The 22,518-nt window shown below is 50.1% G+C and overlaps 1 protein-coding gene across 1 annotated transcript; it reads right to left on the bottom strand.

Annotated features, from left to right (window-relative positions):
* Positions 1 to 9,213: 9,213 nt before the first annotated feature.
* TAFAZZIN (tafazzin, phospholipid-lysophospholipid transacylase) lies at positions 9,214 to 20,916 on the bottom strand. The gene is made up of 10 exons (XM_058714745.1): positions 20,447 to 20,916; positions 20,150 to 20,278; positions 19,103 to 19,148; positions 18,773 to 18,858; positions 11,370 to 11,450; positions 11,258 to 11,299; positions 10,971 to 11,033; positions 10,724 to 10,776; positions 10,225 to 10,302; positions 9,214 to 10,066 (listed from the first exon to the last, which is right to left on the bottom strand). Exons 1-10 carry the CDS (start codon positions 20,553 to 20,555, stop codon positions 9,965 to 9,967), a joined length of 789 nt encoding a protein of 262 aa, XP_058570728.1. The 5' UTR covers positions 20,556 to 20,916; the 3' UTR covers positions 9,214 to 9,964.
* Between the last annotated feature and the right edge of the window lie 1,602 nt (positions 20,917 to 22,518).

The following is a 22,518-nucleotide window of genomic DNA, read 5'->3' as shown; positions in this document are numbered from 1 at the left end:
CGTCGCCCCCCGCCTGAGCTCCGCCCCCCGCCGCCATTGGCTCACGAGTAGGCCCGCTCCCCAGGACCGCAGACGATTGGACAAAGATCATGCCACTCACGGCCGCTCCTTTTCACTGATTGGCTAGGCGTGTCTCCGGGCGCGCACGCTCCAAGTAGGAAAGGAGGCAGGGCCGAGCTCGGCCGGCTCCTGGTTCCCATCGCGAGTTAGGGCGGGGCTGGGACGGCTCCGCTCGGTAGGTCTTCACACGCAGGGCTTCGCGTCTTTCGGTTTTAATATTCCTTCCGCTTAAAATTGCAAGAGTCCTTTCTTTTTCCTGCAGATGGATTCTGCTTGAGACAGATGAGGAGAGAAGAGGGCCCCGGATAACGTGCAGAGGAACCCCAGCACTTAAAATGGGCAGGGAGTAGGGGGGTCCAGAAGACATCGGAGGAGTATCCAGGAGGAGGGGAAAACCCAGGGAGAAGCGTGGTTTCAAGTACACCAAGCTTAACAATGTCAGAGTTAACTGCTGCCAGGAAGCAGGTAAGATGAGGATAGAAAACTGTTTCTTGGACTTAGCAACAACTGGAAACTTTGGCAAGAGCGATGTCAATGGGAGGAAGGAGACACGGTCGTTAAGTTGTCTTTTCTCGAAGTTTCCTTTAAAGAGAGGAAAGAGACAAAGTGACAGCTAGAGTCAGAAGATGGGAGACACCGCCTAAAACGAATCGGAAGACTTTTATCTTTTTCTGTGCCATGTTCGGTTTCTCAGACTGGTGACTATTAGAAACAAGCGGACAAAAAAACCTGGTAGCTATAATCAGTGAAGTCCCTTTAGGGATATGTACACCGATTTATTTAGGAGGAAATGAACTGATGGCTGCAACTTAGTTTGAAATGCACCAAAAATAAAATGGAGGGAAGTGTGGCTACAGAGATAGGTTTGTGATAAAGCCAACAGTGGTAAAACGTTAATGGCACATGGGGCGCCTGGGTGGCTCAGTCGGTTGGGCAGCCGACTTCGGCTCAGGTCATGATCTCGCGGTCCGTGAGTTCAAGCCCCGCGTCGGGCTCTGTGCTGACAGCTCAGAGCCTGGAGCCTGTTTCGGATTCTGTATCTCCCTCTCTCTGACCCTCCCCTGTTCATGCTTTGTCTCTCTCTGTCTCAAAAATAAAATAAACGTTAAAAAAAAATTTTTTTTTGAAAAACGTTAATGGCACAACCTAGGGGTGGATCTACAGGTGGGCACTGTAAGCTTTTTTTGACCTTGTTTTATGTACTGGATGTAATGGTGACCCCTTGAAATTCATGTTCATCCGATGAACTTGTAACGTGACCTTATTTGGAAATAGGATCTTTGCAAATGTGATCAAGATAAGGTCATGGTGGATTCATGTGGGCTCTAAATCCAATGACTGGTATCTTTATAAGAAGAGGAAAATTTGGACACAGAGACAGACACACAGGGAAGAAAGCCACGTGACCAATGGAGACAGATTAGAGTGTTACAGCCGTAAGCCAAGGAACCCCTGGACTGGCCACAAGCTGGAAAAGGCAGGAAGGTTTCCTCCCTAGGGCTTTCAGAGGGAGCATGGACCTGCCTGTACCTTGATTTTGGACTTGGAACCTCCAGGACTGGGAGAGAAGTTTCTGTTGTCTTAAGTCTGCCAATTTATGGTGATCTGTTACGGCAGCTCTAGGAAACTAATACACTATATGTGTGACATTTTTCATAACAAAAATTGAGAAGAAAGTTTGATAATGCCTATTGTCAGCAAGGATGTTAGGAGATAGAGTCTCACCTACACAGTGGTAAGAGTGTCAGTTGGTAGAACCAATTTGGTGGATAATTTGGCAGCATCTAACAAGCTGAAAAATGTATATGACCCTCAACCAAGCAATTTTCCTCATACGGGTCCATTCAACAGAAACACTCACCTGAGCCAGGAGACACACATGCAGAAAGGTCTGCTGAGGCACCATTTGTGGTTGCAATAAGCCGGGCGCTCATGATTGGACAGCGAGACACTATGGCCAGACACCGCTGCCCTTCAAACACCCGGGCCAGCTCACTGATTACCTCTGCTTGTCAGAGAAACTGCTTAAGAGATTGTAGTCGTGGTTGTCACGAGCGTGGCTCCGACTAGGACAGTGGCAGTTGAGCCTAGAGAGAGGAGGTGGACTTGATAGGACATGGTTGAGGAAGACGGTGTCCGAAGGTGACTCTTGGGTCTCTCAGTTGAGGACTGAGAGAAGGAGTCAACCAGGGACAGTTAAATTTGGGGCATTGTGGGGCCCCCAAGTGGCCATGTTCAGGCCAGCTGAGGGGAGACGTTTGCACTGGAGCTTTACTTTATCCCCAGAAGCCCCAGTGCCATGATTTGATTTTAATTTTTTTAAGGTTTATTTATTTTTGAGAGAGAGCTTGAGTGGGGGAGGAGCACAGAGAGGCAGAGGCACAGAATCCGAAGCAGCCTCCAGGCTCTGAGCTGTCAGCACAGAGCCCGACGCGGGGCTCGAACTGACAAACCATGAGATCATGACCTGAGCCGAAGTCGGACGCTCAACCGACTGAGCCACCCAGCGCCCCCATCTGATTTTTAAGCGGCTGATCTGGCTGTGGTAAGCAGAGCAGACTAGAGGGGATGAGAGCGCTAGCAGAGACCAAGAGGAGGCTGTCACGTCTCTGGGACGGAGAGGATGGGAGCTTGGCAAGAGTAATGGAGGGGCAGAGAGAGAAGGCTAGATAGACCAGAGGCTGCTGCCTCAGCGTTGGTCTGGGACTGATGTTTTGACCAGGTGTCGTGATGCCAGCATGGGGGCAGGGGTCCTGGGAGCATTGGGACTGAGAAGTTGGAGCCAGAGCCAGAGCTGGGGCAGCCAGGGAGACAAGGGACCAGCACACAGCACGACCCTGGGACTCAGCTGCATTCCCTCGTTTGGTCACTCACAGAAGTCCTGGAGAGCCTGCCTGGGCTGGCACCCAGTGGTGAAAGAAACAAGGTCGAGGTCCCTAAATGGCATCGCAGTGTGGTGAAGTCCTCCAGGCTCAGGACAGACCCAGAAAGGGCCATATTTTGGGAGGAAAGTTCTAGAATGGTGCCACAGGAGCAGAAGGTATCAAGGGAAAGGGATGGATGCCTTGGGGACCAGGAGAATGGTGACACAGAGTGATAAGAGGAACCACTGGTCATGAGCAAACTGAAGAATACAAAAAGAGCTGTTTAAATAAATTTTGAAGGCAGTGACTTTCTTGCAAATGCGACGTTGCCAGCCAGCAGTCTCTTGCTGAAATGCTTTCATCCTTAGGGGGGAAGGTTGCTTGTGGGTGCTTTTATTCCTCTGAGTTGTCAGGGGTCCTTGGAGTGGTGACCCTCGAGGCTTCTTAAAGCACTTGCTATGGGCCAGGCACTGAGTCAGATTTGGACCCCACCCCCCCTCCCCCAAGTTCCCAATCCAGTCTGGTCTAGAGAAGATGCAGGACAGCAGGACATGACACAGGCTGATGGATGTTCAAAACAGGGAGGGATGAGGCTGGGAGGGAGGCACAGAGAGGGGCACCTGCTTGGGGCTGCTCTGACCAGGAGGTGACATCTAAGCTGAGTCACTCACACTAAATGTTGACAGCACCAATGAGCATCTTCTCTCTGTGGGCTTCCTCCACCTTTACGGTAAAAACTTCAATAATTCGGGGCGCCTGGGTGGTTCAGTCGTTAGGCGTCCAACTTCGGCTCTGGTCAGGATCTCGCGGTTCGTGAGTTCGAGCCCTGCGTCGGGCTCTGTGCTGACAGCTTGGAGCCTGGAGCCTGCTTCGGATTCTGTGTCTCCGTCTCTCTGCCCTTCCCCTGCTCATATTCTCTCTCTCTCTCTCTCTCTCTCTCTCTCTCTCTCTCTCTCTCCTCAAAAGTAAATAAATGTTAAAAAAAATTAAAAAAAATTTTTTTAACTTCAGTAATTCATTACAACCCTTCTGGGCCCTCATCATCCCTATGTCTTCTTAAATTGTTTTATTTTTTTAAATGTTTACTTATTTAGTTTGATAGAGAGAAGAGGGGGAGAGCATGAGCAGGGAAGGGGCAGAGGTAGAGGGAGACAGAAACTCCCAAGCAGGCTCCATGCTGTCAGCACAGAGCCCGATGTGGGGCTCGAACTCCTGAGCTGTGAGATCATGACCTGAGCTGAAATCAAGCTTAAGTGACTGGGCCACCCAGGCGCCCCTTCTTAAATTGTTTAATAGAATATTGGACATGAAGCAAGACATGTGTAATATCTATATGCTACACAGGTTACATATGTGTTTACATGTATATGTGTCACCTGTTATATGTTACCTGTATATGAAGCATACAATAAAAGGAATCCTCAGAAACCCTGCCCCAGACTTCACAGGCCACTGCCAACTCCTTGGCAGGAATCTGGGTCCCCACATCCCATTTTCCTGCCTCCCCACAGAAGTCCTTGCTAGCCTGAATTTGGTATTTGCCGTTCTCTGCTTTTTCTTAGTACGTTGACCACGTGTATATGTGCCCACGTGTCTAATGCCTGCACTCCTCTCTGATCACCTCCGTCTCATTTCCACCGAAGTGAGCCCGGACCTGGCTTTTGTGGTCATCACTTTGGTCCTGATAATTTTACTAATTGCATTAACCTGTTCCAGCTGTTATGATAAAATACCACAGACCGGCGGCTTGTAAACAGCAGAGATTTATAGCTCACAGCTCTGGAGGCCAGGAGTCCGAGATCAGGGTTCCAGCAGGGTGGGGCGAGGGCCCTCTTCCAGGTTGCAGGCCTTGATTGTATCCTCACCTGGTGGAAAGGGCCGGGGAGCTCTCTGGGGCCCCTCGGGGGGCACTAATCCCAATCATGAGGGTTCCACCCTAAAGACCTAAGCACCTCCTCGCGCCCTGCCTCTTAATACCATTAGGACACTAGGTTTCAACATATGAACTTGGTGTAGGATTACACAAACACTCAGACCATGGCACCAGTTAAGCATGCATCTCTAAATATGATGGCTTTGTTTTGTCTATTTGGGGACTTCATGTAAGTGAAATTATTCAGTATTCTATTTTGCATCATGATCGCTCAAGAATGGGAGGTTAATGCGAATCATTGCATGATAGCAGTACTGCTGCGTGGCATCCCCCTGGATAAATATTCTGCCAGTGATTGAGGCCTTCCCCTGGTGACGGACATCTGAGTGGTTTCCCACCCTGGTTAGTATGGCTAACGGTGCTGCCTGCAGTTATGTATATGTCTCGTGGTGCACGTGCATGTGCATTCCGGTGGGCACACACCTAGGTGGAGAATGGCCAGGTCATACGGTATATGTACCGGGTTGAATAACATCCCTCAAAATTCACGCCCACCTGGAACGTCAGAATGGGACCTTATCTGGAAATAGGGTCTTTATAAATGTAATTACTTAAGATGAGGTCATGCTGGATGAGTTAGAGCAAGCCCTAAGCCAATGGCTGGGGCCTTTTTAAGAAGAGAAAAAGGGGCGCACAGACTCAGAGAAGGTCTCATGGAGGTGAAGGCAGAGATCGGGGTGACTTTTCTAGGAGCCAAGGGACACCAAGGACCGCTGGCCACCACCGGAGGCTAGGAGACGGGCAGGAACGGATTCGCCCTCAGAGCCCTCAGAAGGAAACAGCCCTGCCCACGCCTTGACCCCGGACTTCTGGCCTCCAGAACCGGCAGAGAATACATCTGTGTTGTTTTAAGCCCCCTCAGCTTGTGGTACTTTGTTACTGTGGCTACAGGAGACTCACATAGTATATATATTTTCAGCCCTGCCCGTTGTGTTTCCTCTCCTGTGAAATGCCTGTTCTCGGGGCGCCTGGGTGGCGCAGTCGGTTAAGTGTCCGACTTCAGCCAGGTCACGATCTCGCGGTCCGTGAGTTCGAGCCCCGCGTCAGGCTCTGGGCTGATGGCTCGGAGCCTGGAGCCTGTTTCCGATTCTGTGTCTCCCTCTCTCTCTGCCCCTCCCCCGTTCATGCTCTGTCTCTCTCTGTCCCAAAAATAAAATTAAAAATGTTGAAAAAAAAAAATAAAAAAAAATAAAAGAAATGCCTGTTCTGTCCATCTTCCCATGTTTCTGTTGCATTGTTGATCTTTTTCTTGTTGATTTATGAGGATTTATGAGCTCTTTACATATTCTGCATAAGGCCCTGTGTTGCTTATGTGTGTTACAAATCGCTTCCCTTTTCACTCTCTTTTTAAAAAATTTTTTTTTTTTTTTTTAAGTAGGCTCCAGGCCCAATGTGGGGCTCAAACCCACGACCCTGAAATCAAGAGTCAGGTGGTCCACCAACTGAGCCAGCCAGGTACCTCCCACCCCTTTTCACTCTCCTAATGATGTTTTCTGATGAACCAAACTTCTTAATTTTCAAAAGTCAAATTTACCATTTTTTCCTTTATGATTAATGTTTTTAATTTCCTGTTTAAGAAACCTTTCCCTGCCTCCAAGATTATGCAAATATTCTCCTACATTCTCTTCTAGAAGTTGTCTTGTTTTTCACACTTTTATGGATAGTGTGAAGGTAGGGGTCAACTTTCTTTTTTTCCATAAAGATGTCCAATTGTCCCAGTACTGTTTATTGAGACGAACGTCCTTTTACCCAGTGTCTTGAAAGAGTGCTTTTGGGGGATAAGAAGCGTCTATGCGGCTGTGGATCAGCTTCGGGGCTCTCCATGCCATGCCAGTGGTCCATCTGTCTATCCAACACCACAGTGTCTCAAGCACCATAGCTTCATACTAAACTCTGACACCTGCTCGTTCTTCTCTTTCAAGAGGCTCTTCTCGGGCCATTGTGCTTGCATATAAACTTTAGAATCAACTTGTTATATTGATCAGATTATTTCTAAAATCTTGATTATTTAGGGGCACCTGGGTGGCTCAGTCGGTTAAGCGTCCGACTCTTAATTTCGGCTCAGGTCATGATCTCGCGATTGGTGGGTTTGAGCCCCACATTGGGCTCCGCACTGCTGTGGCGGAGCCTGCTTGGGATTCTCTCTCTCCCTCTCTCTCTCTCTCTTTCTGCGCCTCCCTCTCTCCCTTTCTCTCTTCTCTCAAAATAAATAAATATACATTTAAAATCTTGAGTTTTAAAATTGTGGTAAGGGGCGCCTGGGTGGCTCAGTCAGTTAAGCATCCAACTCTTGATTTTGGCTCAGGTCATGATTTCATGGTTTGTGGGTTTGAGCCCCACATCGGGCTCTGAGCTCACAGTGCAGAGCCTGCTTGGGATTCTGTCTCTGCCCCTTCCCCACTTGCTTGTGCACACACAAGCTCTCTCAAAAGTAAACTTAAAAAAAAGGAAAGTTCCCTCCTATTTATAGTTTGCTAAAATTTTTTTAAACTATGAATACTCTATCAAGTACTCTTTCTGTATCCATTGAAATAACCACATGGGTTTTTTTCCTTTATTTGGTTAATACGGTGAATGGTATTTGTAGATTTCACAATCACAGGACAAGCCAAATTAAAAAAAAATTTTTTTTTACATTTATTTTTGAGAGACAGAGTGAGACAGATCGCAACAGGGGAGGGGAAGAGAGAGGAGAAGACACAGAATCTGAAGCAGGCTCCCGGCTCCAAGCAAGAGTTCGGCACAGAGCCCCATGTGGGGCTCGAACCCACAAACCATGAGATCATGACCTGAGCCACCCAGGCACCCTGCCAAATTTTGCCGTGAACCTAAAACTACTCTGAAAAATAATTTGTATGAAAAAACCTAATTGCAGAAGCATCTATATGGTAAATATCTGTAGTTGTTTGTTCAAATGGACATATATGAAAAAGTGGTATTACATTTGGACCTGCAAATGGAAATTAGCCAACAGTATGTGTCCCTCCCCACAAGTGATTTTTTTCCTTTCTGGTTACTTTAAAAAAAACCTTTGGGGCGCCTGGGGCGACTTCATGATCTCGAGGTTTGTGAGTTCGAGCCCCGCGTCAGGCTCTTTGCTGATCGGCTGGGAGCCTGGAGCCTGCTTCGGATTCTGTGTCTCCCCCTCTCTGTCCCTCCCATGCTCATGCTCATGCTCTGTCTTTCAATGATAAATAAACGTTAAAAGAAATTAAAAATAAAAAAATAAAAAACCTTTTGGCACTCCTTTTTTAAAAAAATGTTTATTTTGGGGTGCCTGGGCAGCTCAGTTAGTTAAGCGTCCGACTTCAGCTCAGGTCATGATTTCACAGTTCCTGAGTTTGAACCCCACGCCGGGCTCTGTGGTGACCGGTCAGAGCCTGGAGCCTGCTTCAGATTCTGTCTCCCTCTCTGTCCCTGTGTTGCTCGTGCTCTCTCTCTCCCCCTCTCTCAAAGAATAAACATTGAAAAATTATTTTGAGAGAGTGCATGCAAGCGGGGGCAGGGCAGAGAGAGAACCCCAAGCAGGCTCTGCGCTGTCAGTGCAGAGCCAGATGCAGGGCTTGATCCCACAAACAGGGAGACCATGATCTGAACTGAAATTAAGAGACACTTAACCGACTGAGCCACCCTGGTGCCCCCAAACCTCTTACTTTGAAATAAGTAGATTCACACACAATTGCCGTCCTGATCAGGTTCTACCTTTTTTTTCTTCCACATTTCTATTATTTTGCATATTCTGTTTGACCCTGTCAATTTCAGAAGTTCCCACAGGTTTCAACCTGTTCTTGTTTCTGCTGACGTAAGTACAATGCTTCATTTCCCTCTATGTTTGGTGATCTTTGTGAAGTCTTCTGGGTTGAGTTTAACTTGTGGATGAACTGGAGACCTAAACCGAGCTCACTTTCCTACAGAGGATTTGCTTTTGCTTGTACAGAGAGCACCTCCACCCGTCTTTGCTCCTTTCAAGGGTCTCCGGCTCCATCGAGGTGTCCCGCTTCCCACCTCCCCTCAAAGCACTTGTGGCTCGTGGAGGCTTGCTGGGCCCTTTGGAGACCTCCTCCCGCCTGGAAACAAGCCTGGGGAGGATTCTATTGCTATCTGCTGCTTCTTACCTTACTCGATTCGGCTTTGGAAGCAAGTCCATTAGCTTCACTCTGCCGCCTTTGCAAAATGAGATTAATCCCTACTTTTGCAAGGTTGTTATGCGGATTACAGGTAACGACTGAAGTTTTACATGACTGGTGCACACTGAGAGCTTGACGCCCATCTGCTCAAGGGCCCTGGTTGCTCTAAGGGTCCAGCCTTCCAGCAGGTCACCTCCCCCCATCCCCACCCTTATGACGAGGCCAGAGGTAAAACACGACACAGATGCTTTATTGGCTACAAAACATGAAAACCCAGGCCCCAGGGGTCTCTGGTGATACCAGGGAGGTGGAAAAGACAGAGCAGTTGCTGGGCCCTGGCACACGGGTGAGTGGTTGGGTCTTGGGCCCTTGCCGCAGGCTCCATCCAGCTGGATTTCACTTCCGGCAAAAGGCTGCCCTTCTGCTCGCGGCGCGGAGCTGGGCCCTGCCTGAGGACCCCACGCCTGTGGGAAGTGTGGGCGGAAGGAAGAGGTGGCCGACGGCCGTCCCTGAGGACGTGCTGAGGCAGCTCCTGGATCGGGCCTATCGAGTGGATGCCAAGCCAAGGGCCTCATGAAGTCCTGTGCGGACTTCTGGTCTGGCCACCTGCCCCCATTCAAGTACCCTCCGTCCCGACACCAGCTCTGGGAGAGGAAGGAGGTCCCTGCCGAAATTTTATCCTCCTCTCGTGGCCAAGTGGGAGGAGTAGCTGAAACCCTTCCTTCAACCGAAGCAGCTCAGAGCAGAGGGAATGCTCACCAGCTGGGACATGATCCCTGTTTGGGGTTGTGCACAAATCTGTCTAAAAGAACATATCTGCTCAAAACATCAGTCCGTCCCCCAGTTCAGCTCTGTGCAGGGCAAGAGCCTGGAGACAGCGCTGGCGGCCAGCGGCCGGTGGCCAGGGCCTGGGTGGGAGCTGCCTCTGTCCCGGGCCTGGGGGCCAGCCGCCCCCTTGCAGGAGGAAGTGAGGGCACCGTCTATCTCCCGGGCTGCAGGTGGTCATGCAGCTGCTCCGCCTGGACCTTCAGGCGCTGGAATTCTTCCTGGATGAAGTCCGTCAGAGCTTTGCGCATCTCCACCTGAGGGGAAGGACTCAGGCTGGCCTGCGGCCCTCAGGGAGCTCTGCCCAGGAGCCCTGGGAGGCTGAGGGTGCCGGGAGAGGCTAAGACAGCTGCCGGGTGGCAAAGGGAAGCGGGGGGGGGGGGGGGGGCGGGGGCAGGGCAGAGAGACAACTCACGGCCGACTTGTTCTCTGCCCGGAGCCGTTCAAGTACAGGCATGGCGCTGAAGGGCTTCCCGATCAGCACGGTGATTTTCTGCCGGGAGACCAGCCACCAGTGGGTGACAGAAACAGGGAGAGTGCCCACAGCCATGGCCCAACCACCCCAGATAGCCAGAAGCCAAGTCCTGCCCCTAACTTGCTGCATGCTCCCTCACGGCCACTCTCCCTCTTTAAGACAAAGTGGCCAGGCTCAATGCTGTTCAAATCCTGCGGTCCATGCTCTGAATGTCCTGTCTTATCCAAACCCCAGGGCTCGCTGCCTCCACCCACCCTGATTTCTTTTGCTCTCCTTCTACTGGCCTTGGTGCCAGGAAGTCCCTCTCTCTCTGTTCCACTCGGTCCCCCTGCTGCAGCTTCAAGCTCAGCTCCTGAATCTGGCCTCAGCAGTGCTGAGTGGGAGACACGATGCACACAGTAGACAGACAGACACATGAAGGTCAACAGCCCCTACACACCTGTCCAAAGCGGGGGAAGTAAGGCGGGCTGTTAGGAAGGACATCATTCATTCCTGCAGCACAGTGGACAGAGGCCAGGAAGCGGGCATGGGGTGGAGCATGGTGACCTGGGAACAGATGGAGCCCCGGCCCCCTACCCCAGAGGCCCTCTCCCTGCCAGCCAGGGGAAACCCCCAAGACCTAAGGAAGCCCCTCCTCTCCCGCCCCCACACCCAGGCCACAGCCTTGGCCCAAGACAGGTGCTCACCAACATGCCACAGTGGCAGGATGACAGGGTTGAGATGACACTCAGCAATCAGACGTCCGATTCCTGCCCCGGGGAGAGGCGGGAACATCAGCAAGAGCACAGCTTCAGCGCCAGCCTACAGCCAGGCCACCCCTGCCATCTTCCGGTTAAAACCAACTCCCCTGGTCTAGCTCCTCTGCCAGTCGAGCCCTCGTCTCAGCACCTGCCCCCTTCCCACTACAACCAACACACCCATCTGCCCCATCTGCCACCGTCCGACCCAGCCACACGAGGCCAGCAGTGCCTACCCCACTTAAAGCGCAGGAACTCAGAGCTCATGTTCACTTTCCCTGTGGAGAGAGAGGACAGAGATGAGGCTTGGCAGCTGGGGCGGTGTGCAACCCCGCCAACTGTACTGACCTTCTGGGAAGATGTGCACCCAGTCCCCATGGTTGAGCTTCTCCAAAATGAAGTCCATTCCCTTCTGGTAGACACCGTCTCCTGCCAAGAGAAGGCATGCGCCATCAGTCCCCGTTCTCTCGGGGCTCCCTCCTTCTCCTGGGAATGAAGCAGCAGCTCAAGGACTTCCTCATCCTCCACCGCACCATCCACGTGGACGTCCTCCGAGAACTCTCTGGGGACTCAGCTCCGGTTGCGCTGTGCCCTCGACATCCTTTGTTCAGAATATTCTCTAAACTAAGTACCTGTCATGTGCAAGGCAGCATCGTTGTCTCAGTCTCCAACTGAAATTCTTAACTGGCGATTCCCTCACCAGTCTGCACCCCACCTTCTACCTGTTGGCCCCGCCACAGCCTCGGGCACTGCGCCACAGACACCCACAGAATGCGTCCGCGTGGGCTCCTGGATCTGCTCAGCATTCTCCTTGCCCTCCCTCCCTCTCCAGCTCCTGCAGCCTTCTTTCTCCTTGGGATGCACCAGCCTTATGGCGAGCCTCCCATCTGCTGCCCCCAGCCCGGAGGGCACCGCTCGAGCAAACCAAGTCTACTCACGATCTCCAGCCTCGCTTGGGCCCAGGATCCTGGACAGCAACCCTTTCCTGGGGTCTTGGCTAGGCTTGTGCCCACAGCCATCCCTCCTGGGCCTCCTGCCCTGCCTGAGCCCTCGGCCACCGCCATCCCTCCCTTCTGCTGACCCCTTCACTCCTCACAGGGCTCTGCTCCCTCTGAAACTAGTCTCTCAGTTATCGAGATCTCTTGGAAAAGGGAGAACATTCGATGGAACACAGTGTCACTGAGGGTTGGGAAAAACTCAGACTTGCTAGGCTGAGAGAAGGGGAGTGGAGCTGCCCCAAGGCCAGTAACACTCACCTTGGAGACACCTGGGGACCATGATACTAGACCCAGGTGGCCTGGCATTTGCAGCAACACAGACACACATACCTAATGCTATATACTGGCTTTCAACTGGGAGTCCCTCGGAGACCACTGTGACCACACGTACTAAGAATCTCCTCGATCTTGTCCATATAGTGGACAGTGACAGACAGACTTATTGAGTAGGGAAAGCCATATCATATAGAGGAGGAGACACACATTGGGACTATGTCAGGCCAGTTCACCAAGAAATGGACTTTTAACCTGTTCTCTGCAAAGCCGAGTCTTTAGAAGGTGCTAGTGAGGCATCCAGGGGTCTCTACCCAACCCAATTGGGACCTGGCCTGGCAGCTTCTTCACGGGCTGGAGTTGAGCAGCAATCACCCACCACAGCTTCTCAGGGCATTGTGAGAGCACTGGTTCCCCTACTTCGGGTAGCATTAACTGGTAGGGGGTGGGCTTCAGAGGTGTCATCTCCTTCTGAGCCACTGGTGCAACTGCACCCAGCTTGAAATAAAAATTCATACTAAGCTACAATGCTCCCAAATCTTTGAGACACAGCAAAAGCAGTTCTAAGAAGGAAATGTATAGTGATACAGGCCTACCTGAAGAAACATGAAAAATCTCAAATAAACACTCTAATTTTATACCTAAGAGAACTAGAAGAAGAAGAACAAAGCCCAAAGTTAGAAGAAAATAATAAAGACCAGAGTGGCGGGGCGCCTGGGTGGCTTGGTCAGTTGGGTATCCGACTTCGGCTCAGGTCATGATCTCATGGTTCATGGGTTCAAGCCCTGTGTTGTACTCTGTGCTGACAGCTCGGAGCCTGGAGCCTGCTTCGGATTCTGTGTCTCCCTCTCTCTCTGCCCCTCTCCTGTTCCCGCTTTGTCTCTCTCTCTCTCTCTCTCAAAATAAATAAACATTAAAAAAAAAAAGACAGAGAGGACCCAAATAAATAAAATCAGAAATGATAGACGAGAAATAACAGCTGATACCACAGATACACAAAGTATTCTAAGAAGGGCGCCTGAGTGGCTCAGTCAGTTAAGCATCCAATTGCTGATTTCAGCTCAGGTCGTGGTCCCAGGGTTGTGGGATCGAGCCTCACATCAAGCTCCACACTGCTGGTGTGGAGCCTGCTTCAGATGCTCTATCTCTCTTTCTCTCTGCCCCTCCCCTGCTTGTGTGCCCTCCCTCTCTCTCTTTCAAAATAAATAAGTTAAAAAATTTTTTAAATATATTTAACAAAGGATTATAAGAGACTACTATGAAAAATTATATGCCAACAAATTGGACAACCTAGAAGAAATGGATACATGCCTAGACACACAGTCTTTCAAAACAGAATCAGGAACAAATAGAAAAGCTGAACAGGCCGACTACTAGTGACTGATTATTTGAATCTATAATCCAAAAACTCCCAACAAACAAAAGTCCAAGACCAGATGGATTCACAGGTGAATTCTGTCAAACGTTTAAAGAAGAGCTGATACCTATTCTTCTCAAACAATTCCAAAAAATATAAGAGGAAGGAAAGCTTCCAAATACATTCTACAAGGCCAGCATGACCCTGATACCCAAACCAGACAAAGACATTACAAAAAAAAGAGAAAACTATAGGCCGATATCCCTGATGATGGTAAATGCAAAAATCCTCAACAAAATATCAGGAAACCAAAATTCAACAACACATTCAAAGGATCATTCACCACAATCGAGTGGTATTTATTCCAGGGATGCAAAGATGGTTCAAATATGTGCAAATCAATCAATGTAATACACCACATTAACAAAATGAAGGATAAGAACCTCATGATCATCTCAATAGATGTAGAAAAAGCATTTGACAAAATGCAACATCTGTTCATGATAAAAACCTCAAGAAAGTCGGTTCAGAGGGAACATACCTCAACATAATAAAGGCCTTCTATATGAAAATCCCCCAGCAAACATCGTCCTCAATGGGGAAAAACTGAGACCTTTTCTCTGAAGGCCAGGAACAAGACAACAATGTCACTCTCACCACTTTTATTCAACATAGTAGTGGGAGTCCTATCCACAAAAATCAGACAAGAAAAAGAAATAAGAGGCATCCACGTTGGTGAGGAAGAAATTAAGTTGTCTCTATTTGCAGATGACATGATACTACATGTAGAAAACTCTAAAGACTCCACCAAAAACTGTTAGAACTAATAAACGGAATTCAGTAAAGCTGCAGGATACAAAATTAACATATAGAATCCGTTGCATTTCTATACACTAATAACAAACTAGCAGAAAGAGAAATTAAGACAACAATTCTATTTACAGTTCTACCAAAAAGAACAAAATACCTAGGAATACACTTAACCACGGAGGTAAAAGACTTGTACTCCGAAAACTACAAAACACTGATGAAAGAAATTGATGATGACACAAATTGGAAGATATTCCATGCTCATGGATTGAAAGAATTAATATTGTTCCAACATCTATATGACCCTAGTCTACAGATTCAATGCAATCTATATCAAAATACCAACAGCATTTTTCACAAAACTAGAACAAAGAATCCTAAAATTTGTATGAAACCACAAAAGACACCGAATAGCCAAAGCTATCTTGAAGCAGCACAATCCCAGATTTCAAGAGATACTGCAAACCTGTAGTAATCAGAGCGGTATGGCACAAAAACACATACAGATCAATAGAACAGATCGGAGAGCCCAGAAATAAATCCATGTTTATGTGATCAATTAATCTACAACAAAGGAGGCAAGAATACACAATGGGGAAAAGACAATCTCTTCAACAAATAGTGCTGGGAAAACTGGACAGCTACATGCAAAAGAATGAAACGGGACCACTTTCTATCACTATACACAAAAATAAACTCAAAATGGATTAAAGACCTGAATGTGAGACCTGAAACTATAAAACTCCTAGAAGAAAACATAGGCAGTAATCTCTGTCACTGGCCTTAGCGACCTTTTTCTAGATACATCTCCTCAGAGAAGGGAAATAAAAGCAAAAATAACTCTCGCGACTACGTCAAAATAAAAGGCTTTTGTACAGCACAGCAAAGGAAACCATCAACGAAACGAAAAGGCAACCTACTGAATGGGAGAAGACATTTGCAAATGATATTTCCAATAACGGGCTAATATCCAAACATCCAAACTGTGTAAAGAACCTACACAACACCAAAAAAATCAAATAATCCAATTTACAAAGCTAGACATTTCTCTAAAGACGACATCCAGATGGCCAACAGACCCGTGGAAAGATGCTCAACATCACTCACCATCAGGGAATTATAACTCAAAACCACGATGAGAGATCACCTCACAGCTGTCAGAATGGCTTGTATCAAAAAGACAAGAAATAACAAGTGTTGGCAAGGACGTGGAGAAAAAGGAACCCTCATGCACTGTTGGCGGGAATGTAAATTGGTACAGCCACTGTGGAAAACAGTATGGAGCTTCCTCAAAAAAATAAAAATAAAAATAGGGGCACCAGGGTGGCTCAGTCTGTTAAGCATTTGACTCTTGATTTTGGTTCAGGTTGTGATCTCATGGTTCTTGAGTTTGAGCCATATGTTGGGCTCTGTACTACAGTGAAGAGCCTGCTTGGGATTCATTTTCTCTCTCTCTCTCTCTCTCTCTCTCTCTCTCTCTCTCTCTCCCTCCCTCCCTCCCTCCCTCCCTCTCTGTCCCTGTCTCTCACTGCCCCCCCTTCTCACTAGCTTTCTCTCTCTCTCAAAAAACATTAAAAATAAAAATAGCATATGATCCAGTAATTCCACTCCTATTAACCAAAGAAACCAAAAACACTAATTTGAAAAGATATGCACCCCTGCTCATTGCAGCTTTACAATAGGCAAGATAGGGAAACAATCCTTGTGTCTATCGACAGATGAATGAATAAAGATGCGGTGTATACGTAGACAGACACAGGCACACACAGACACACACACACACACACAGACATACACACTCAGTGGAAAATTACTCAGCCATAAAAAAAGAATGAGATCTTGCCATCTGCAACAACACGGATAGACCTAGAGGGTATCATGCTAAGTGAAATAATTCAGAAAAAAATAAGTACCATATGATTTCACTTGTGTGGAATATCAAAATCAAAACAAATGGATAAACAAAGAAAAAGCAGAAACAGACCCATAAATACAGAGAACAAATTGAGGTTGCCAGAGGGGCAGGGGTGGAGGGATGGGCAAAATCGATGAAGGAGAGTGGGACATACAGCCTCCCAGCTATGGGATGAATAGTAGTCATGTGGATGGAAGGCACAGCATAGGCAATATAGTCGATGGTGTTGTGATAGTGTTGTATGGTCACAAAATTCACACTTGTGAGTACAGCATAATGTACAGAGTTCCAATCACTGTGTTGTACACATGAAACTAACGAAACACGTGTCAACTATAGTTCAATGAAAAAAGAAAAAAGAAAAGCTTGTACAACACCACTTCCATACTTCATGTCATATCATAAAGCCTATGCTGGGGGGATGGAATGTTCTAGAATACAAAAGCCAAGCATGCCACCTACTTCCTTTGCTTTACCACGTGAGCTCTTGGCTGCACATCGAATACGTTTGAATACGTTTAATAAATAACCTGTCCCTGCCCACCTTCTCTCACTGAAAGTGCTTAGCACTAAGATTTTCTTTTCGGTTTTTAATAGTGCAGTAACACTTGGATGCAGACCAAAAGAAGAACAAGACAAGAATTGGACATGGAGGGGGCCTGACTGACTCAGTCAGAAGAGCATGTGACTCTTGATCTTGGCGTCATGAGTTCGAGCCCCATGTTGGGTATAGAGATTCCTCAAAAAAGGACAAACTTTAAAAATAGCAAATGGGGGCGCCTGGGTGGCTGTCACTTAAGCGTCTGACTTCGGCTCGGGTCACGGTGTCATGGCTTGTAAGAACTGGGTCGGGCTCTGCGCTGACAGCACGAAGCCCACTTCAGATCCTCTGTCCCCCTCTCTCTGCCCCTCCCCAGCTTGTGCGTGCTCTCTCTCTCAAATAAACATTAAAAATAACAAATGAATAAGTAAAACGTTTCAGAAACGTGCACACGGAAGACATCTGGGTGAGCTTGCAGAAGAGAGGACCTGAGGCTCAGGGACGGGAGTATCCGAGCAGAGTCCCCATGTCCGAGAGCGGGGTGTGGTAAACAAGGCCATGGTCGCTAGCCACAACACTGTAGCTTCTGCTTGTGTTTTAGAGAAATGAAGTCGCCTCCAAAGGCAGCAGCAAGAGCAAGCGCTCAAGGCAGCTGTGTGCCTACAGTAGATCTCAGGGCCTGGAGGAGTGCACATTAAAAGCCCTTGACTGAGGTAACTTCATTGCATTTGACCACATTGCACTTCGACCGGGAACAGGACACTTTGCTGCCTTGGTGGCCTGTCTCTCCCTCTGTGCTCTGAGGTGCCATCCGGGCCCCCGCTCTCTGTCTGTTCTCCCTCTCTGCCATCTCTCCTCTACTTTTGCCACTTTGTCACTGATTGGGTCCCCAACATCTTCTCAGGTGCTCTTCTGCGTTCCAGAACCGCACATCCCGCACATGCCTCCGGGACTACTCCCCTCCTCAGGGTACGGCCTCCTCACATGAAACACGGAGCTCCCCTCCCCTCCCCACCCCCACACTGCATTCCCTGCATCCCCTCCTTCCAGTGGCTCGGTGTCAGATGTCACCAAGTGTCACCTGTGGGCTGTCTTCTCCTCCCCCCTCCACCATAGCCAATCTATCAACAAGTCCCGTCAACTTTGCGTCCAGAGTGCTGCCCTTGTCCAGCTGTCTGGAGTGGCCCCCAGAGGCCCGCTACCGTGCTCTGCTGCCAGGATCGCTGCGATAGCCCCTCATCCGGCTCCCTGCCTCTACTGGGCTCTGCTCGCAGCCGCCAGCCATGCTGAAGCCAGGGTGCTCTCTGGGAAGAACAGATTCGGAAGCACATCACTACCCAGATGACAGACCAGAGTCCACCATTCTTAACATGATTGTTCTGGAACCTTCACACCTGTAACACCCTCACCTCGCAAGCCTGGTTGTTACCCCAAAGCCCGCAGCGCCCATCACAGACCGATGATGCTGCAGTGCCATCAGTGGGTCTCTTAGCAACACCCTCGAGGGAAGAGGCTGTGGCCAATGCCTCGTGACTTCTAATGCCAGAGTCCCGGCTTCACACAACCCTTAGGCAGTCCCAGGGCATGAGTGCTCCCCAAGAAGCCATCACTCCTCCGGCAGCCACTGCCACGTCTGCGGCAGCCACGCAATACAACTGGGACTCACCCCAGTGGAGCAGCGGCTCCTGGCTCCCTTTGTTCCCAGGCTGTGTGTCCTAGCTGGGTCCCTCCACGCCCAGTGCTGCTAAGCCAGAAGCACTAGCCACAGTCCCCATTGCAAATAAAGCCCAAAAAGGCCCCAGAAGTGCCTCCCTGCATCTACTCGCCCACGGACCCCTCCTTGGAGGCTCAGCTCACCTCGGCACACAGGCACACACTTGCCCAAGCTGAAGAAGCGGGAGTGTAGTTCTCTGGTGAAGCAGATGTCTGCAGCCGCGGGGGTCCTGAAGAAGGGACAGACGCAGTCATCCCTGGCTCCTGCACCCTAATGCCCTGCCGTCCCCCCAGCATGGTGCCTGACACCAGTGGCAATGTGGAAACGCGGCACAGGAGGGCCTGTGGAACCCCACCCCGTGCCCTGCCTGTACTGCTGGACGCCGCCTCCTGGGCAGAGCAGGAGGAGGGCAAATCTGGGCAGAGACGGGTGAGGCCTGCCAGGCCCACTGCGAGGGGCCCATTCCTCCTCACCAACGCATCAACTTCAGGTTCCAGATGTGGCGGAGTTTCAGGATCCCTAGAGAAGGAAAGGCTTCATGACCCAACCTGCCTTGTCCGCAGGGAACATCTTGTTCGCTCCCAGTTTCAGGAAATGAGGAACAAGGGCAGCAGCTCTACCATTTATACGTGGCCCAGAGTGCCATGTTATAGACCCTTGGGCTGGACCCTCAGGTTGTCCCTGGCTCGTTCTTCTCTCCCACCCCAACCCATATCTTAACAGTCACATCTGGCCTGCCTACCACACTGATATATTTTGACACTGTGTACTCTTGTACACTTGTCCCCCCACTGTTAGCGCCACCACCCGAGTGCAGGTTACTGAATGGCTCTAAAGCCTCCTTGTTGGCCTCCAGGGATCTGCCTGTGGGAACGTACAGACCCTTCTCTGCCTGATGGCCAGGGTGAGCTCGGAAAGGCTGCAATTTGACCAACTGACTTCCCGTGACAGTCTGACCTGCAGTCATCCGTACAGGCCCTGGGCACCCCCTGAGCCAGCCATTTGGGTTACTGGAGACTATGAAGTCAGCAGAGCAGGAACTTCTAGGTGGCAAAGTGGGCTCCCAAATGAGGGGAGTTGAAAGGTACAAACTCAGCCTGGAACAAACCTGGAACAGGACGCAGGTCTCCCAGCCTGTAGCCTAGACTCTCCTTGCCAGGACACCCTATGGTTCTCAGATGTGTTCCACTACTCTGTGGGACCTTCAATGGTTTACAGAAGACAGAGGGTTCCACGGGCCTGATGCATCAAACTAAAGAGGCCGTCACATCTTGCCCTGCAGTCACTCCCCCACTTGCTCATTCCCTCCAAATTTCTGAGGCTGTCTCCAAATCATGTTCGGAGAGGATACCGACCGGGCCACAAATCGTATTTTGACTCCTGGGGCAGGACACCCCAGAAACAGGAGTGCCAGAGCTATGTACAGAGCCCTGTGAGAAGGGAGTTTGTTCTGCTTTTGTTTGGCGCCCTCCCCGGGTCTCTCCATGCTTCCCTGTGCCCAGAACACTGGTGCCAGGTACCCCAGAGATGAGGGTCATCCATGCAGGACTGGTGATTGGAAACAGTGATGAGGGGCGTGGCTGGGCCTCGGTTCTCGATGAGCTCGTACAGCACCTCCTTGTTGTGGACGGTGAGGTGGTTCATGTACTCTGGGGGGAGAGACGGACTGTGGGGAGGGGTCTTGGCCTCGCTGTCCCTGGGGCCCAGGGCTCCCCCCAGCCAAACTAGCCCCGGCCCGCACCCACAACCCCAAACCCCAACTCTGGCTGGGCGTGGACAGCCGTGGCCGACCCTGCCTCGGCTTCAGGCCCACTCACTGGTCCAGAAGCAGCTGTAGGTGCCCACCAGGCCCATGACGACGCTGCTGGCCAGGGTCCAGGTGAACGGCGGCACCGCGGGGAACGGCCATTTCACACGTAGGGGCATCTCCCCCACCCAGACCGAGCTCCCCCGCTCCGCCCCAGGCGGCCTGGCGCTTCCCCTGCCACGGGGCAGCCTGGGGCGGGGGGCGCTCTAGATCTGTGTCCTCGGCCGCGGGGGAACTGGGTCCCTGACAGGCCCGCGCCACACACGGGCGCCGCGGCTCCGCGCGACCGGGGACTCGACCAAGGTCACCTCGCAGGTCAGGCCAGAGCCGGCCCGGCCCGACCTCTCGCCACAGACCAGCCGCCGCCGGGGTCAGGAGCCAGGGGGCCCAGGGAGAAGCGAGAGGGGACGGCGGCGGCACCCAGGCGCCCCGCGCCCCGGCCGGAAAGCGAGCTAGCGACGGGACCCGGCTCCCGGCTGCCTGTCGCAAAACGCTCTCAGGCCGCTTGACGGCAGCGTGGGCGGGCCCGCGGGCTGCGTCGCCCCGCCCCGCTCCAGCGCGAGGTGGAGTCCCGGCCGCTGGAGTGCGCGCTCCCTTTTTGTCCCCTTAATTCGGCCACAGAAAGGTTCGAGAGGCAATTTGGGCTACGCAGCACAATTAGCCGACGCCGCTAAAGGTCGGAGCTGGCCGGGACCTTACTTTCGCTTTTTTCCCCTTTATTTTTATGGAGGCAAATTTATATAACGGAATTCGCCGTTTTGTGGTATTTTGATACCGATTTCTGCTATATACTGTATTTTATATATACAACATATACACGATGTTATACATGTTACATTATATAATTTTAAAGGATTAAAATAGTACAGATTTGTACCATATGTGTAGATGTAATATGTAATGTATATGCAACAACATATGGCATATAATAAAAGAAATACTCTGCATAATATATGTAATATAGTATTTTATGTCAGTACATTCCCAGTGCCGTCAACCACTATCTCTAACTAGTTACAAAACATGTTTATCACCCTGGAAGAAAGCCCTATATCTGTTAAACAGTCTTTTTGTTTTGTTTTTATTCCTGTTTTTTTAATTTTTTAACGTTTATTTATTTTTGAGAGAAAGAGAGAGAGCACGTGCAGGGGAGGGGAAGAGAGAGAGGGAGACACAGAATCGGAAGCAGGCTCCAGGCTCTGAGCTGTCAGCACAGAGCCTGACGTGGGTCTCGAACTCACCAGCGGTGAGATCATGGCCTGAGCCAAAGTTGCATGCTTAACCTAAAACTGAGCCACCCAGGTGCCCCTATTCCTTTTTTTTTTTTTTTTTATGTTAATTTACTTTTGAGAGACAGCGAGAGACAGAGTGCAAGCGGGACAGGGGCAGAGAAAGAGAGGGACACACAGAGTCCGAAGCAGGCTCCAGACTCTGAGCTGTCAGCACAGAGCCCAGTGAGGGGCTTGAATTCGCAAACTGTGAGATCATGACCTGAGCCAATGTCGGATGCTTAACCAACTGAACCACCCAGGCGCCCCTTTTTAATTTAAGTATGTTCTACACCCACCATGAGGCTTGAACTCACCACCCTGAGATCAAGAGTCACATGGTGCACTTATGAGTCAACCAGATGCCCGTGTTTTTTAAATTTTGAAGCACAGTTTTATTGATTTTTAAAAATGCTTCGGGGGGGGGGGGCGCCTGGGTGGCGCAGTCGGTTAAGCGTCCGACTTCAGCCAGGTCACGATCTCGCGGTCCGTGAGTTCGAGCCCCGCGTCAGGCTCTGGGCTGATGGCTCGGAGCCTGGAGCCTGTTTCCGATTCTGTGTCTCCCTCTCTCTGCCCCTCCCCCGTTCATGCTCTGTCTCTCTCTGTCCCAAAAATAAATAAAAAACGTGGAAAAAAAAATTTAAAATTAAAAATGCTTCTGGGGAGCCTGTGTGGCTCAATTGTTTAAGCGTGGGACTCTTGGTATCAGCTCCAAGTCATGATCTCACAGCGAGGAGCCTGTTTGGGATTCTCTCCCTCTCTCTCTGCCCCTCCCCCACTCACAAGTGCTCTCGGACTCTCTCTCTCTCTCTCA

This window comes from Neofelis nebulosa, chromosome X, assembly GCF_028018385.1.
Source record: "Neofelis nebulosa isolate mNeoNeb1 chromosome X, mNeoNeb1.pri, whole genome shotgun sequence".
Lineage (NCBI taxonomy): Eukaryota > Metazoa > Chordata > Mammalia > Carnivora > Felidae > Neofelis > Neofelis nebulosa.
This window is presented reverse-complemented; position numbering and strand designations above follow the sequence as displayed.